General features: G+C 34.7%; 1 protein-coding gene and 1 pseudogene across 2 annotated transcripts; one reads left to right on the top strand and one right to left on the bottom strand.

Moving 5' to 3' along the window:
• The window catches only part of LOC132175429 (probable leucine-rich repeat receptor-like serine/threonine-protein kinase At3g14840), a 66477-nt pseudogene that overhangs the window by 40170 nt on the left and 10735 nt on the right, over positions 1-15572 (top strand).
• LOC132175435 (uncharacterized) lies at positions 568-5767 on the bottom strand. 2 transcript variants are annotated; one of them, XM_059587384.1, is made up of 10 exons: positions 5711-5767; positions 5538-5618; positions 4078-4143; positions 3499-3554; positions 1978-2015; positions 1715-1798; positions 1511-1597; positions 1392-1426; positions 1081-1166; positions 568-654 (listed from the first exon to the last, which is right to left on the bottom strand). In XM_059587384.1, the coding sequence occupies exons 2-9, from the start codon at positions 5549-5551 to the stop codon at positions 1082-1084; spliced, it is 465 nt and encodes a 154-aa protein (XP_059443367.1). In that variant the 5' UTR covers positions 5552-5618; positions 5711-5767; the 3' UTR covers positions 568-654; position 1081. The 2 variants fall into 2 exon arrangements, with proteins under 2 accessions (XP_059443367.1, XP_059443368.1); XM_059587385.1 differs by lacking the exons at positions 568-654; positions 5711-5767 and having other exon boundaries at positions 1511-1594; positions 5538-5566.

Raw genomic sequence — 15572 nt, forward strand, 5'->3', positions numbered from 1 at the left:
AGCGGCAACTTGGAGTTGCCACTATTCCTCTATCATTAGCGGCAACGCATAGGTGCCGCTATTTCTCCAGTATTACCGGCCACTTACGGTTGCCGCTATTTGTCTATTATTAGCGTCGCCGCTAATGATATAAGAAAATTGAAAAAAAAAAAAAAAAAAAAAATTGAAAAAAGTCAATAGCGGCAACTTGGAGTTGCCACTATTCCTCTATCATTAGTGGCAACTTAAAGTTGCCGCTAATGAATTAAAAAATAGAAACTCAACAGCGGCGACCTAAGGGTCGCTGCTATTGAAAAAAAACACACACACACACACACACACACACACACACACACACACACATATATATATATATATATATATATATATATACACGTGCAATACATCATAGTGTAAACAAAGATAACCAAGATTTACAGAGCATATAGGACAACAGATATAACTCACTTAAATTCTGGACATCCTACTTCTCAATTACTCAAAAACAATTTACTGGAAATTTCCAAAACCATTTTCAGTTATGAAAAAAGAAAGGAATCTTATTTATAAAAACAAAATAACAAAAAAGCCATATAGGTCAAAAGTGCACCATTCTTCATCAATATTCTCTTTCCCGCGTATGTGCTTGTAAGTGCAGTAATGCTTCTGTGATGCCTAGAAGAGAGAGAAAGAATTCATATGCAAACACTACACGCTTGAACTAGGAAAGAAAAAACTCCAGAATAACATTATTCAAAAGCAAGAATACAAGAAAAATACATTACTTAAAAAGGGTCTTGTTCAAACAGCTATATACCTCCTCATGGAGTAGAAGAGAACAACTTTCTATTTAATCTTAGTCAATCAGACATCATGATTCAGTCAATTTTAAGCAACATAGAAGCATGAAAGGAGGAGGTAATAAAAGTATTTGTAACTACAATACAATCTTATCAGTTTGTAATTTGATGAAAAAAATAATTTTACAAGCCAAGTTTTATCTGTATCTTTAAAAATAATATCCATAACCTACATTACACACACCACCACTTAGAACCGACAATTAAAAGTGAAAAGGAGTAATTTATCATGATTTATTACCTCAATCTTTCTTAGCTTGTTCTGTTTTCCCCTGTTCTTGCAATTTCATATATCGCTCATGAGCTTTTTGTTTCTCTATCTCCTCTCTGCATGATACACAAAAGTTGATAATAAATACAATTGCTTTACATACAAATCTGTTAAAAGTATAAAGAAGTATGTACTCCACAGAAGATTTGTGTCATAGGACTGAAAAAGAATCAAAGAAAACCACAAAGATATATTTAAAAAAATAATAAAAAATATGGACTCCCACTTCAAAATAGAACATAAATTGTCCTCTTGAAGAACAAAAGTGACCATTAACAAACCTTTCACGCCTTGAAAGTTCAGTTGTTTTCCCCAACTGCATAGGAAGAAAAAACATTACTTCTTTTTTTGGCATAAGTTAATAAATGAAGAATGCATGAGAAAATTTGGTGGAACTTACATCGATATCTCTGGCTTTCAAGGACTTTGGCTTTACCAAATTAGGATTTTCAATCTGGATAATACCTTGAGTGCCTTTCAGCTTCTGCTAAACATTAATTGAGAAAAAGACAATGGAATCATGTTGATGAGCAACACCCATAAAACAATCCAAAACATAAGCACAATAAAGCCATCAAAGTAAAAGCTGGTCATTATTACTAACTTCATTATTTCCTTCAGATTCTTCTTCAAATCCTTTTTGAGATCCTTCTTCCTCAGAAGCTTCCTCTTCATATTCAGCTTCTTGCTAATTACATCAAATTTATGGAAAAAGTGATGCATAACAACATAAAACAACTCAATAATAAGAAACAGGAAAGGCAACCTATTCCATAACAGACTCTTGTTGCAGAATCAATGGCACTTTCAATTAATCAATAATCTGCATTGCTACAAAATGTGTGTGTGAGAGAGAGAGAGAGAGACCTTTCTGAAAGTGCAAGGATGGGAAGAAGTACCAGCAACTGCAATAATTAAATCACACAAAAAAAATATTTGACATCAGCAAAACTAAACTTTACCCACCATTAAATTATTACATATCTCAGATTGAAATTGAAACCAAAAAACAAATGATAACCTACAGAAAATACATCATTAGGTTAGAGTACTACAGAAAATATATATATATATATATATTCCTCTTTCTAAGCTTCCATATGAACATAATAGGAAAGAAATTACACTAATTTGTAATGACCATGGAGCAGGCATTCACATCATAACAGGAAGCACTTGCACGGGTACTTTCAAGTTACTTTTTACTCTACCCTAATTCTTCCTCTCCTCTCTCTGTCAAGAATAGAATAAAAGTGGGACTCTTAAAGTAGTTGAACGTTTAGAACCACATTCTTTCACTTGCTATGATGTCTACCAAACCGTGTTGAGGCCCAAGAGAAGAAAAGGACGGAAAAAACAGTGCCAAATGTCAGTATCAACAAAAGCAAGAATCTCCTCAACATATATTTGACAAATTCCACAAGAACAAATTCAGTCCTTCTTTCTTTGGGATTTTTTAAGAATATCTAATAAATCATAATCCTCTTTTATCTCACACTAGAATGCTTTATTGAATATGTTTATCTTATTCAAAGCTTGTGCTCCTATCCCACTTCAGCAAGCATGTTGACAATTATCACCAATCCTTGGTAGCAACATAGAAATTCATACTCTGTGATCAACTCAGAGATCATTTCAAAATTCACAAAACAACAGAAACTCTTATTAATTGCACTTGATGCGAGCTATAAATGACTTCTTCCTCCCAAATCCTAGGAATAAATTCAAAATATTTTAATCAACCTAACAAATCATCAAAATTCAGTTAAATCATTCAGAAAATAAAAATGGGAACAAGATACACAAAGCAATTGAAGTATTCAGGAACCCACCCAATCACTCACTCAACCCCGATCTAAACCCCAAAAAAAAAAAAAAAAAAAAAAAAAAAAAAAACTAATTTTCTGATTGGTTAGAACCAAAATCTAAAACTGCGCATATGCTAACCATACTAAGACCAGAAATTCTCTGCAAAGGGAATGCATATTCAGTTCACAAAAATAAATTACGCTATAAAATTTTCAACATATTTATAAGTCCATTAGAATCTTCTCAATAAAAGTAATGATGCTTGGTTTAATGGGGTTGCTGATGATATATTGATTCATCATAAATAACAGAACACTCAAATTTTGAAGCTTAAACACATCATATGGAGTTCCGGTATTCTTCACTTTGGTTCTGCTTTTTTTTTTTTTTTTCCCTCACCCCTCTCCTGTTATTGATCTAAAATTGTTGTTTATCAAATTACATTTATGTGCCACAAAGTACAAGCAAATATGCGATTACCAAAAATAATTAGAATCTCTTCCTCGAATGTACAATATGAAAGCAAATGATCAAAAATGCCGTTTGGAGAATATGAATTTACTGGGAGAGAAGTTAAACTGATGGCAAGCTTCACTAACTCTGGGTCACAAGCTATATCCACGAGTTGCTCCCCCCTGTAGGTATGATGACATGATAATGTGAGCTATAAGTTTGGGAGGTCAGTGACGTTCAACAAAAAGAAACAAAAAAACAGTATGCAAATTGCACTCTGGTAAAGAAGCAAATTAATATCTTGATGTTAGGGAAATAGCAAAGTTAAAGCACATATGCACTGCTACAGATTAAATAAAGAGTCAACTGTTGAGAGAACTATTCACCAAATTTTGCTTGTAAGAAAAATAACAAAGTTTTAAGGCAATTACTAGCTTCTACTACAATGGATAGTAATGTGGTTTACAATCAATTTCTTTTAATTGTTCATACATAGACAACTTGAACAACTGTGATGTAGTTCTTACAATATATGAAAAACCAAAATATTGAAGAAGAAAAAAAGTATTACAATACTAATTAAATGATTAAATCAACCTCATGAAATGCATGAAAATTGCTTACAGTACCGCATATTTCATCAATTGTTAATTAAGGCCTTGTTCTTGTGACTTAGGATAATCTAGAAGGTAACATCAAACCTACCTTCTCTGCAGCAGTAACAACTGAAGCAACATTGTCTTTATTGAAATTCTGCAATCCTGAGATAATCTGTAAAGGACACGATTAAGTACATACAGTGTTGCAATTTGCAATTGAATTAAAATTCTCTTAATTAGATAGATTATAAAACTGTGAAAATCTAAAATTGAAAAGCATGAGTAATAGTGAATCAATTATGTGCAAGTAGTACATGTCCATGTTTTGTACTTAGACAAGCAGATGATGCTATCATGCTACAATGGAGTAAATAGTGAACCAAGTTTTTGTAAACTCAAGTGTCTACGATCTTATATACATTGAAGAACTAATAGGGATGTAACAAGAAACATAAGCATAATTCCAGAAGTTCAAACAATAACTCCTAGCAGATCTACATACCATGCATTGCTTACAACACCAACAAGTTTCTGAGCAAGACAGAAACTTTGGAGGGAAATTTCAAGTTTCTGAGCAATAAATGAACCAGATCGACATGTACTGCTGCATGCATGGATCCAGCACATAAAACACTCTTGTGAAAAAGACTGATAATTTCTAGCTTTTTATCTTTAGCATCCAAAAAGAAAAAAGGAGAGAATTATAATTCATTGGCCTCTGTAAATTCCCAATGTCTACGAGTATGTGCTGTACCCAGCTCTAGCGTGCATGCATGTAATTAGACAACTATCAAGAAACAAGATAATGGCTTTTGGATTAAGAGAAATACTATATTAACAATTCTTTTCCAACTTGTAATTGCTGCTTGAACTTTATCAAGCGATTTGTTTAGAAGACACCGAAGGAGATATCATTTCCTATACACAGAGTTGCAGATCAAACATCAAAGCATTTAAGTACTTTATGAAGAGTACATGTAAGAAAGCAAGCTATCAAAATTTTTGGCCAGAAAGTTGTGTAAGAATAAAAATCATTCAGTGAAAGGAATAATTCAGATTTCGGAGATAATATGACATGAATAATCATCTAGTTTGGTAAATATCATATCAGTGTATGAGCTAGACTCATGATCAAAATAATTCCATGATTTTGAGAGCCCATATCTATGAATAGAACATGAATTTCACTGGTGAATACCAATAAAGTGTACTTTGACCTATGAAACAAGAATTTCATAAACATCCGGTAAAAGAATAAATACCTGACCTCCCATTTGAAAAGCTAAGATTTGGAGGAGGAACAGGAGCTTTAATATGTTGTAGTGACAATAAACTTACCTCTAGAGCACTAATCTTTGCTAGGAACTGACCATATAATATGTTCATAATTTGTTGGATAGGCCTTTGTGTTTCTCATTTATTTCAATTACCAATTGGCATTCATAATTTGATAAACTTTAAGAATGACACAAACTACCACCACATGGGTCAAGGACTAGGAAAAAGGTTGATAAGCTAGTCCAAATTTTCTTAAACAAGAAATTAAAACATCAAGTCTCAACATACTGGAAGATGAACATCGATCTGTTTCGCTACTCCAACTTGGTGTGTCTAAACATAAGAGATCATATAAGCTTGACGCTGACCCTACAAATGGAATATTTGTCATCAAATAATAGACCATCATAAAAGTTGGCAAGAATACCACTTTGATTAAGAATTGAACTTATAAAACTAACCTCAAAAGTGCAACTTGCGTTAAGCGATTTTGCACCGCTTCTAAATGGTTCTCCATCGACGAGCTGTTGTTCTGTGTTAAGAAATATAAAAACAAATTAAATTGTAGTTGACATGATTTTGAGCTAGTAAATATAATCAACTATATTAGAATCTTCAACCAAATTTCAATAATTAATGTAGTTACAAAACTGGGACCACTTTTATGAAAAAATAAAAAATCACCCACGGCCATAGGGCTCTTGTCACCCACTCCCATAGTCCCACTGCCCACCTAACTTTTTCCCATGGCCCCATGTGCTCACTTTCCTGTATTACAAAAAAAAAAAAAATTCCTGATCCCTCTTTGGAGTCTTTTCCTCAGTTTCTCTTTGTTTCATTTTTAGTTTCTCTCTCCGTCTCTCGCCGGTGCCGCTCTTGCCTCTCTCTCTCTCTCTCTCTCTTTTTTTTTTGGTTGAATCCAGCGTCAACAAATTAATTTTAGATCACTTTTGACATTCTCCTCAGCAGAAAAGTAAATGACTCACAATTTGCACAATAATAAGACTAAAAATTCCATATATGCAAGTTTTCCCTTTTCTTTCATCTAAAGAAGTAAGAACCACACATATTCACAAAACATTAGGACAGGACAATAAGCACCAAAAAGAAACTTCTGCTGTCACCTCTATTGCTAGCTACTCCTGGAAGTTAGAACAAATTCACAGAAGAAGATCTGAAATGATAAGATTATTAAACAAGTATAATACATGCTCTAGAATGTTCAACCAGAGAATAGGAAATTGCTCTTTTAAAGCTCCAATGACATTTAGAATTTAATGAAACTAATATATCTATATCTTTCAATGTAAAAAGATAAGGCATACGGTTAAGCACCTGTTTGTCTTGAAACCCTCAAAACCAAATATATCCAGCACCCCAATTAAATACTTTGGCTCAGGGTCTTGACCAATTGAACTATTAATCTTATCCACAAGCCTGTAGAATCAAAGAAGGATATTCCACAGTTCAATTTACAGCCCAAATTTGAACAAAGTAACTAGTAATGTTAAGAAACACCCCACTGAATAATCTTCAAAGGGTATATATCTTACCTGTCAAACAACCTCGCATAGACAATTTTAGCCAAAACATCTCTTTGAACAGCTACAGATTCTGGATCCAGACATTTTGTTATGGGTTCATCACCGGCTACAATTACATGTTTGCAAAGAGAATCATCTAGTGCCTTTGCATCACACCTGAAAAAAAATTTAAGAATTGATAAGAAGAAAATATTATGAAGTGCAAACCTATCAACCAGTGCATCTTTTAGTGTGTGAATGCTTGTCAATGAAATAGGTTAGTGTGTGAATGCTTGTCAATGAAATAGGTTTTTTTTTTTTTTTTTTCGTTTTCAGTTATTCTATCTAAGTGAGTCAGTGACGGCGGAGGAGCAGCCTTCTAAGACGGAGGAGGAGGAGCCTTTTTTTTCCAGGATTTGGGGGTGCCGTGGGTTAGGGTGGGTAGGAAAAAAGAAAGAAGAAGATGAACAGGTACCCGTACATACCAGGAGGATGTGCGTATGTGGGTCGGATCCGATTCGATCCAATCTAGGTCCGTCTATCTTCCCCTTCTCCTTCTTCTTCTTCTTCTTCTTCTTCCTCTTCCTCTTCCTCTCTTGTTGATTTCGCTGTTTCTCCGAGGTTTGATTTCGCTGTTTCTCGAAGTGAATGAGAGAGAGATCGAGTGAGAGAGTGATTTTATTTTGAGTCAGAGTGATTTTGGAACTTTGAGTCAGAAAACAAAAAAAAATGGTATGAAAATTTTAGAAAATTTCAGAAAATTAGCGCCAATTTCAGAGATGGCGCTAATTTTATTTGGCACAATCAAAAGAGTCGCCACTAATTATCTCAAATAGTGACGATCCAATATGTCGCCGCTATTTGGAGTTTTTTTTTTTTTTAAAGAAAAATTATACTTACAATTTTTTAATTTTTATTTATTTATTTATTTATATTTGTGTTTTTTTTTTTTAATTTTTCTCTTGTAATATGTTTTTATTATTATAATATTAACTAAAAATTTCTGTTTAATAAATTTGTATGATAAAGATCATTAAGTTGATATTTATCTTATAATTAATTATAAAATAATACAAAATCCAAAAATATTATAAGATCAATATAACCAAGGCACTAAGATAATATAAAAAGCTTACAGTTCAATTGAATGTTCGATTGAACCTTCAATTGTATCCAGTTTGATTTATCAATTTATCATATCACGATCAATCGAACTAATTCACTAGGATCGATCGGATGTTTAATCGAACATTTAATCCTATCACGATCAATCGAACTAATTCATTAGGATCGATCGGATGTTTAATCGATCATTTGATCCTATCACGATCAATCGAACTAATTCACAAGGATCGATCAGATGTTTGACCGATCATTTGATCCTATCACGATCAATCGAACTAATTCCTTAGGATCGATCAGATGTTTGATCGATCGTTTGATCATATCACGATCAATCGAACTAATTTACCTGGATTGATCGGATGTTTGATCGATCATTTGATCTTATCACGATCAATCGAATTAATTCAGTAGGATCAATCGGATGTTTGATCGATAATTTGATCCTATCACGATCAATCAAATTAATTCAGTAAGATCGACCGAACATTTGATTTTATCAAGATCAATCGAGCTAATTCATTAGGATCGATCAGATGTTTGATCGAACATTTGATCCTATCACGATTAATCGAACTAATTCATTAGGATTGATCGGATGTTTAATCGAACATTTGATCCTATCACAATCAATCGAACTAATTCATTAGGATCGATCGGATGTTTGATCGATCATTTAAACATATCACGATCAATCAAACTAATTCATTAGGATCAATCGGATGTTCAATCAATCATTTATTCTTATCATGATCAATCGAACTAATTCATTAGGATCAATCAGATGTTCGATCAATCATTTGTTCTTATCATGATCAATCGAACTAATTCATTAAGATCGATGTTTGATCATATCACGATCAATCGAACTAATTCACTTGGATCGATCGATCATTTGATCTTATCATGATCAATCGAATTAATTCACCAAGATCGGTCGATTGTTTGATCAAACATTTAAATAAGAACAAGAAATAGAAAACTTCAATAATAATTAATAGGAGAATTTGTTTTCTTTAAAAGAAAAAAATAAATACTGATTTTCTATTAAAAAAAAAAAAAGAATAGAAAATAGAAAAAATTCACCAATAATTAATATAAAAGAAATAATGACATATTATTGGAGGTGAATTTTTGGTAAATAATCTTTTCTATTATATATCTAGGGTTAATAGCATCGCCCCAATATTTATAATTTTTTTTTTTTTCTCAATGGTAAATAACGGCAACTACTAAGGTTGCCGCTATTGAGGGGTCAATAGCGGCAACTTTATAAAGTTGCCGCTATTAGGCACTTAATAGCGGCAACTTTATGTCACCACTAATAGACCTAGTATTTTTTTATTTGTTTTTTGTCAGGATGATTAGCGGCAACTGCCAAAGTTGCCGCTATTAACTAATAAGTCTAATTTTTTAATTTGTTTTTTGTTAGGACTATTAGCGGCAACTTTTCAAGTGGCCGCTATTACGCCCTTAATAGCGGCAACTTTATGTTGCCGCTAATAGGCCTTTTTTTTTTTTTGCCTTTTTTGTAAAGACGATTAGCGGCAACTGCCAAAGTTGCCGCTATTGATCCCCCAATAGCGGCCACTTTGAAAGTTGCTGCTATTAGGCACTTAATAGCGGCAACTTTATGTTGCCGCTAATATGTCTATTTTTTTTTCCCTTTTTGTAAAAACCATTAGCGGCAACTGGTAAAGTTGCCGCTATTGATCTCCCAATAGTGGCAACTTTAAAAGTTGCCACTATTAGGCACTTAATAGCGGCAACTTTATGTTGCCACTAATAGATCTTCTTTTTTTTCCCCTTTTTTGTAAAGACCATTAGCGTCAACTGGCAAAGTTGCCGCTATTGATCCCCCAATAGCGGCAATTTTATGTCGCCGCTAATAGGCCTATTATTTTTTTATTTGTTTTTTGTCAGGATGATTAGCGGCAACTACCAAAGTTGCCGCTATTGCGCTCATAATAGCGGCAATAGTTTGTTGCCAATGATTGTGTTTAAATAGCGGCAATGCGAGTCGCGGCTATTGAGTCCCTAATAGCGACAACTTTGTAATGTTGCCGCTGATGAGTAGTAAATAGCGGCAATAATGGCGGCCGCTATTAGTGTTGCTGCTAAATATCAACAATTTTGGTATTTAGCGACCGCTATTAGCGGCGACTTTATTGTCGTCGCTAATGGCCTCTCTTTAGCGGCAACTTTTAAAAGTCGCCGCTAATGACCCCTCATTAGCGGCAACTTTTGGGTCGCCGTTAATAATTTGGTTGCTAATGACCAAATTTCTTGTATATATATATATATTACATGCTAAGTCATACCTTGCAGGATGTCCTGCGTTAGTGTTGGCTATGGAAGGGCTATGCGGGAAAATACTTTTACTGCATCACTGTTGGATGCATATGTCACTGTTGGCAAAGGCTAAGTCATACCTTGCAGGATGTCCTGCGTCAATGTTGGCTATGGAAGGGCTATGCGGGAAAATACTTTTATTGCATCACTGTTGGATGCATATGTCACTGTTGGCAAAGGCTAAACCCTAAAGGTTTGATAAGTGGACATACCTTGTTTGATGCAGGATATCTTGCGTGAAAATTTGGTAATAATTCTGCAAGATGAAAAATGAAAAGACACATTAAAGTAGGAGGGTATTGCGGTCATTTTAAGTCAAATAAGGGTATGATAGTATTTTTAAAGTCAAATGTGTGCACATGACATGCACATGATGCCTCTACCGTTAGTATTAACAGTTTTATTTGATGGAAGGGGGACATTGTCATTCTAGTGGTAATTTGTGAGGAACATTGTCTCAATTAAAAGTTTGGGAGGGACATTGTCAATGTAGTGGTAGTTTGAGGGGGGTAAGTGGACTTTACCAAAAAAAAACATTACCAACTGAAAGATGAAAAGAATTCAATGTGCAAAATATTGAGATATTAAAGAGAGAAATGAAGAAAGATGAAAAGTCACGCACATAAAAAGAAGGGCTCCAATTATAGTTAAAAGGTTAGTCAATGCTCTTTAATTAAGGCCCAAATTATAATAATATATATATAATAAAAAATATTGAGACTTTAAAATAAGGATAGAAATTTTCTCCAAACTAATCGGGAGGAAATATCCTCCAATCCATTGAAAATAGTGCCAAGTAGATTATATTCCAGAGAGAGGCTCTGTATTCTCTTTAGAATTTTTCTCTCTTTTCTTCTAGCTAACACCAAGAAAAACTTCAAGAAGAGGGAAGATCTAGATCTAGATCTTCCCTTCTCCCCTTTCACAATAGCAGTGCTCGGTGCCTTCTCTGTAGGCTCCACTGGTCTTCGTTTCTGGCAGGTTACTTTAAATCTAGTTTATAGATCTAGATCTAGATCCAGACCTAATATCTTCAATCTTAGATCTGATCGTCTTCTTCAGCCAAGGTGTGTCTTCTGAAAGGATGTCTACGATGTCGTGTTGCTCCGTTGCTGCTTGTGGGCTTTTTATTTTTTGTTTTTTTATTTTGTTTGTCCTAGCCTTCGGGTTGAGGACAGAGTAGATCGGTGTTGAGGCTTAATTCTTACGGCCGAATTTTTAGTTTCTAGTTGTTTTTTTATTTTTATTTTGTATTTGAGCTACCCATGTCCTAGATCTAGTATGCACGAAGTAGATATGTTCCTTAAATATAATTACATGGTTTAGTGGAAGCTTAAAGTCATTTTTATGATTTTGTAACCTTCATAGCTTTTGGCTATGATTTTTCAGAACTGTATGCTCATGAAATTTCATCAATGGAAGTTTCATATTTTTCAAAAAAAAAATAATAATAATGCCAAGTATCTATAAACATTTAAGATGCACATTAAATTTAGTATAAGTTAGTAAACTATTATTAATGATGTTAAGAATTTAATGTATCTTTTAAATGTTTATAGACACTTGGCACTATTTTAAATAGGTTGGAGGATATTTTCTTCATACTAGTTTGGAGGAAATTTCTGTCCTTAAATTTTTGTCCCATATCTGTTCCTTTTATGTGCAGAATCTCTGAGTTCATTGATAAATAATGCTAATGGGGCGGGGGCTTTGACGGGGGTAGCTACTTCTAGGAGGGGCCCACAAATAAGCCACATGTTCTTCGTGGATGACAGTCTATTATTTTGCAGGGCCAGTGTCACACAATGGGAAAGATTGCATAATATTTTGCAACTTTATGAAAAAGCGTCAAGCCAGCGGCTCAACAATAATAAGACCTCCCTGTTTTTTAGCAAAAATACGGCAATGGTGGATAAGAAAGCAATTTTGGCAATTGTTGGAGTACCAGCTACCCAACGTTTTGACACTTATTTGGGTCTCCCAGCTTTGGTGGGAAAATCACGCACAGCAGCTTTCAAGGGCATTTTAGACCCGGTGTGGAAAAGACTACAAGATTCGAAGCTGAAATTTTTATCCCAAATTGGTAAGGAAATTCTACTAGGCTATAATTCAGGCAATTTTGTCTTACTATATAGGTATTTTTCTATTGCCAAAAGGTCTTTGTTTGAATATCAATTCTCAAATGCGAAAATTTTGGTGGGGTCACCAAGAAAATGAGACCCGAATTAATTGGATGTGTTGGGGGAAGATGGGTATGGCCAAAGCTTCAGGTGGAATCGGCTTTAGGAATCTCAATCTTTTTAATAGGGCCCTATTAGTGAAACAAAGCTGGAGACTATGGAAGGAACCGGAGAGCTTAGTTGTGAAGATCATGAAAGCAAAGTATTATCCGGATGGGTCTATTCTAGATGCCAAGGTGGGTGCAAGGCTGTCCTTTGCATGGAGTATACATAGCTCTTGTGATATGTTAAAGGAGGATCTATTTTGGCGTATTGGGAATGGGGCTACTGTTTGAATATGGAAGGATAGGTCGATTTCTAACCCGTCAACGTTCTGAATAATCTCTCCAACAAATGTCCTTAGTTTGGATGCCACTATGAAGGAATCAATTGATGCAGATTTGAAGGTGGGGAATGACCAATTATTGGAGCGAATTTTTTCCAAGGGGGAGGTCCAGTTGATCCAATCCATTCCTATTAGCCGCACAAACTAGCCGGACACCTTCATTTGGAGAGGTACTGCAAACGAAATTTTTTTCTGTCAATAGTGCTTACCATATGCAGTTGAAAAATGATGTAACGGGTTCAGTTGCAAGCTCCTCTAGCAGGGGGCCAATCAAGTTTGGAAAAAGCTGTGGGGCTTGGCGTGTCCGAACGTTGAAAAAAATTTTATGTGGTGAGCTTGTCATGACATCCTCCCTACCCGAGAAAATCTCCTCAAATGGAAGGTAATTCAAGATCCTAAGTGCCCAATCTGTGGCTTCATGGTGGAAACAAGTTTTCACATTTTATGGCAATGCCTGGCAGCTTCGGATGTATGGGGTATGGGCCCTGTAAAATTCCAAAAGAGTTGTTTTGCTGGTCCTAGTTTTCTAGAGGTCGTGGAAGGGATATTTCAAAAGTGTACCCAAGATGAGATGACCTTATTTGCCGGGCTAGCCAAAAGGATCTGGCTGAGACGTAATGATATATTACATGGTGGATTGTTCTCTCATCCGACCACCATTTTTAACCAAGCAAAACGGGCTTTGGAAGATTTCAAGGCTGTTCAGGACGAGAGGCCCACGAATATGCACAACAACGTCCTTGAGGGTCCAAACAAATGGGAAGCTTCAAGTCTGGGATGGGTAAAAGCCAACTGGGATGCTGTTTTGAACTGCAAGGAGGGGCGAATGGGAGATGGGGTGGTGATACAAGACTGCTATGGACAAGTGGTAGTGGCAAGATGTTTCTCTCGTGGTGGGAACCCTTCACCGATAGCAGCTGAATCAATGGCGGAACTGGTGGCTATAGACTTATGCCGGGAAATGGGGCTCACTCATGTGCATCTGGAAGGGGATGCTAAAAATCTTGTAGATGCTGTTAATTGCAAAGAGGATGATTGGAGTCGATTGGGTCATGTTGTGGAAGATATCAAGATTGAACTCCATATGTTCACCAGTTGGAAAATGAGCTTTAGAGAAGGGAACTAGGCTGCACACTCTCTTTCTAAGTTTGCTGCCAAAAATGGAGTGGATATTGTATGGAGTGAATGTCCAGATTGTATTTCCGAGACTATTTTGTTAGAGCAATTTGCTCTAGCACAATGATTCTAATAAGGTTTCAACTTTTTCCTAAAAAAAAAAAAATAATAGAGTTTTTCTTCAAACTGGATTGGATGAACTTCTTCCAACGTAGTTTATAAAAATTACATGTGTCCATTTTTTTTTAATAATATATGAGATTTATATAAGTTTTTAGTAAAATTTATTTCAACTTTTTTCCTGCTATTAAAAAAATATGTGCATTTCACATGTTTAAAGGATACATGTCATTTTTATAGATTAAGTTGCAGAAAATTCTTCCAACACAGTTTGGAGGAAAACTTTGTCCACTTTAAAAAGTTTGCAATGTCATCAATCTCTTAGTATTTTATATATAAATTTTCAAAATATTTTAATTTTTAATTTTTTGAAAATATAAATAGACTCCAAAATACACCTAGACTAGGTGTTTATAAAAAATAATTCGAAATTAAAAATTAAACAATCACAACCAATTATTCACCAAAATATATAGAACAGTAAATCAAATAGACACAAATATTTGGGTGACGAAGCGGAGACATTTTAGAGAACTTTCTAAAAGTAAAACCTCTCCAAGGTAGCCATACCCAATAAATCAATTACTATAGAAAAATGAGGATTATAAGAAGTTTACACTTACAAAACCTTTGAAGTTGACACTGTCTTGCATAAGACAAGTGACCCATTAGCCGTCCACCGCACTAGCCCTCCCCAGAATGTCTGAAACCATTCTTCTACTCAATCTCCTTTATCGGAACTCCTATAGGCTTTTTACGTTGGTGATGATCTGTGATGAAGGCACAACATTTTACTCTAAGAGAGACTAACCCTAACACTCAATATCTCAAATGTCCGAATTATACAAATTGTATTTCACAAATATTTTTAGAATTTCAAGTTAACTTTCCAATGCCACTGCTTTCACTTCAATTCGATTCTTGCGCCGAAAGTTATGGTCAAAATACTAAGATATGTGTAGGATACAAAATTTAATCAAATTCGGTTTTATCTCTAATTAAAGAATTTTGATTTGCTCATTTTTTTTATTTGATTAAACTTAACCACATCATATAACATTTAAAAGATAGTATATCCATAATCCATATACAGATATCTAGCTAGTCTCTTCTTTCATCGGGTGGCTACTGTTAGATAATATTATATTATTATTATTTACCTTCTTTGGTATTCTAGGGTTACTAGGTTTACCTTTCCTTATTCTACTAGGTCTGTATTATTCGCCTATATATAGGCCTCTTCTGTACATTATATTTTGTGATTCAATATACAACCTTATTCTCAACATGGTATCAAAGCTGCCAAAGAGTGCAGAAATAGATGGGATAGTGGTATTACGGAACCATGTAAGAATCTGATGATGTTTGCTATCCCAATCAATAAGACGAGTGGTAAAAGCCTCATCTGCCTCAGAATCCTTTTTAACTGGCTTTTGGATATCCCCAGTGACATAAAGCCAAAGCTTGCGCCTTTAAGAAAGCTGCGCATAGATTGAGACCACAACATATAGTTTGTTCCATCCAA

Source organism: Corylus avellana, chromosome ca3 (assembly GCF_901000735.1).
Source record: "Corylus avellana chromosome ca3, CavTom2PMs-1.0".
Taxonomy (NCBI): Eukaryota; Viridiplantae; Streptophyta; class Magnoliopsida; order Fagales; family Betulaceae; genus Corylus; species Corylus avellana.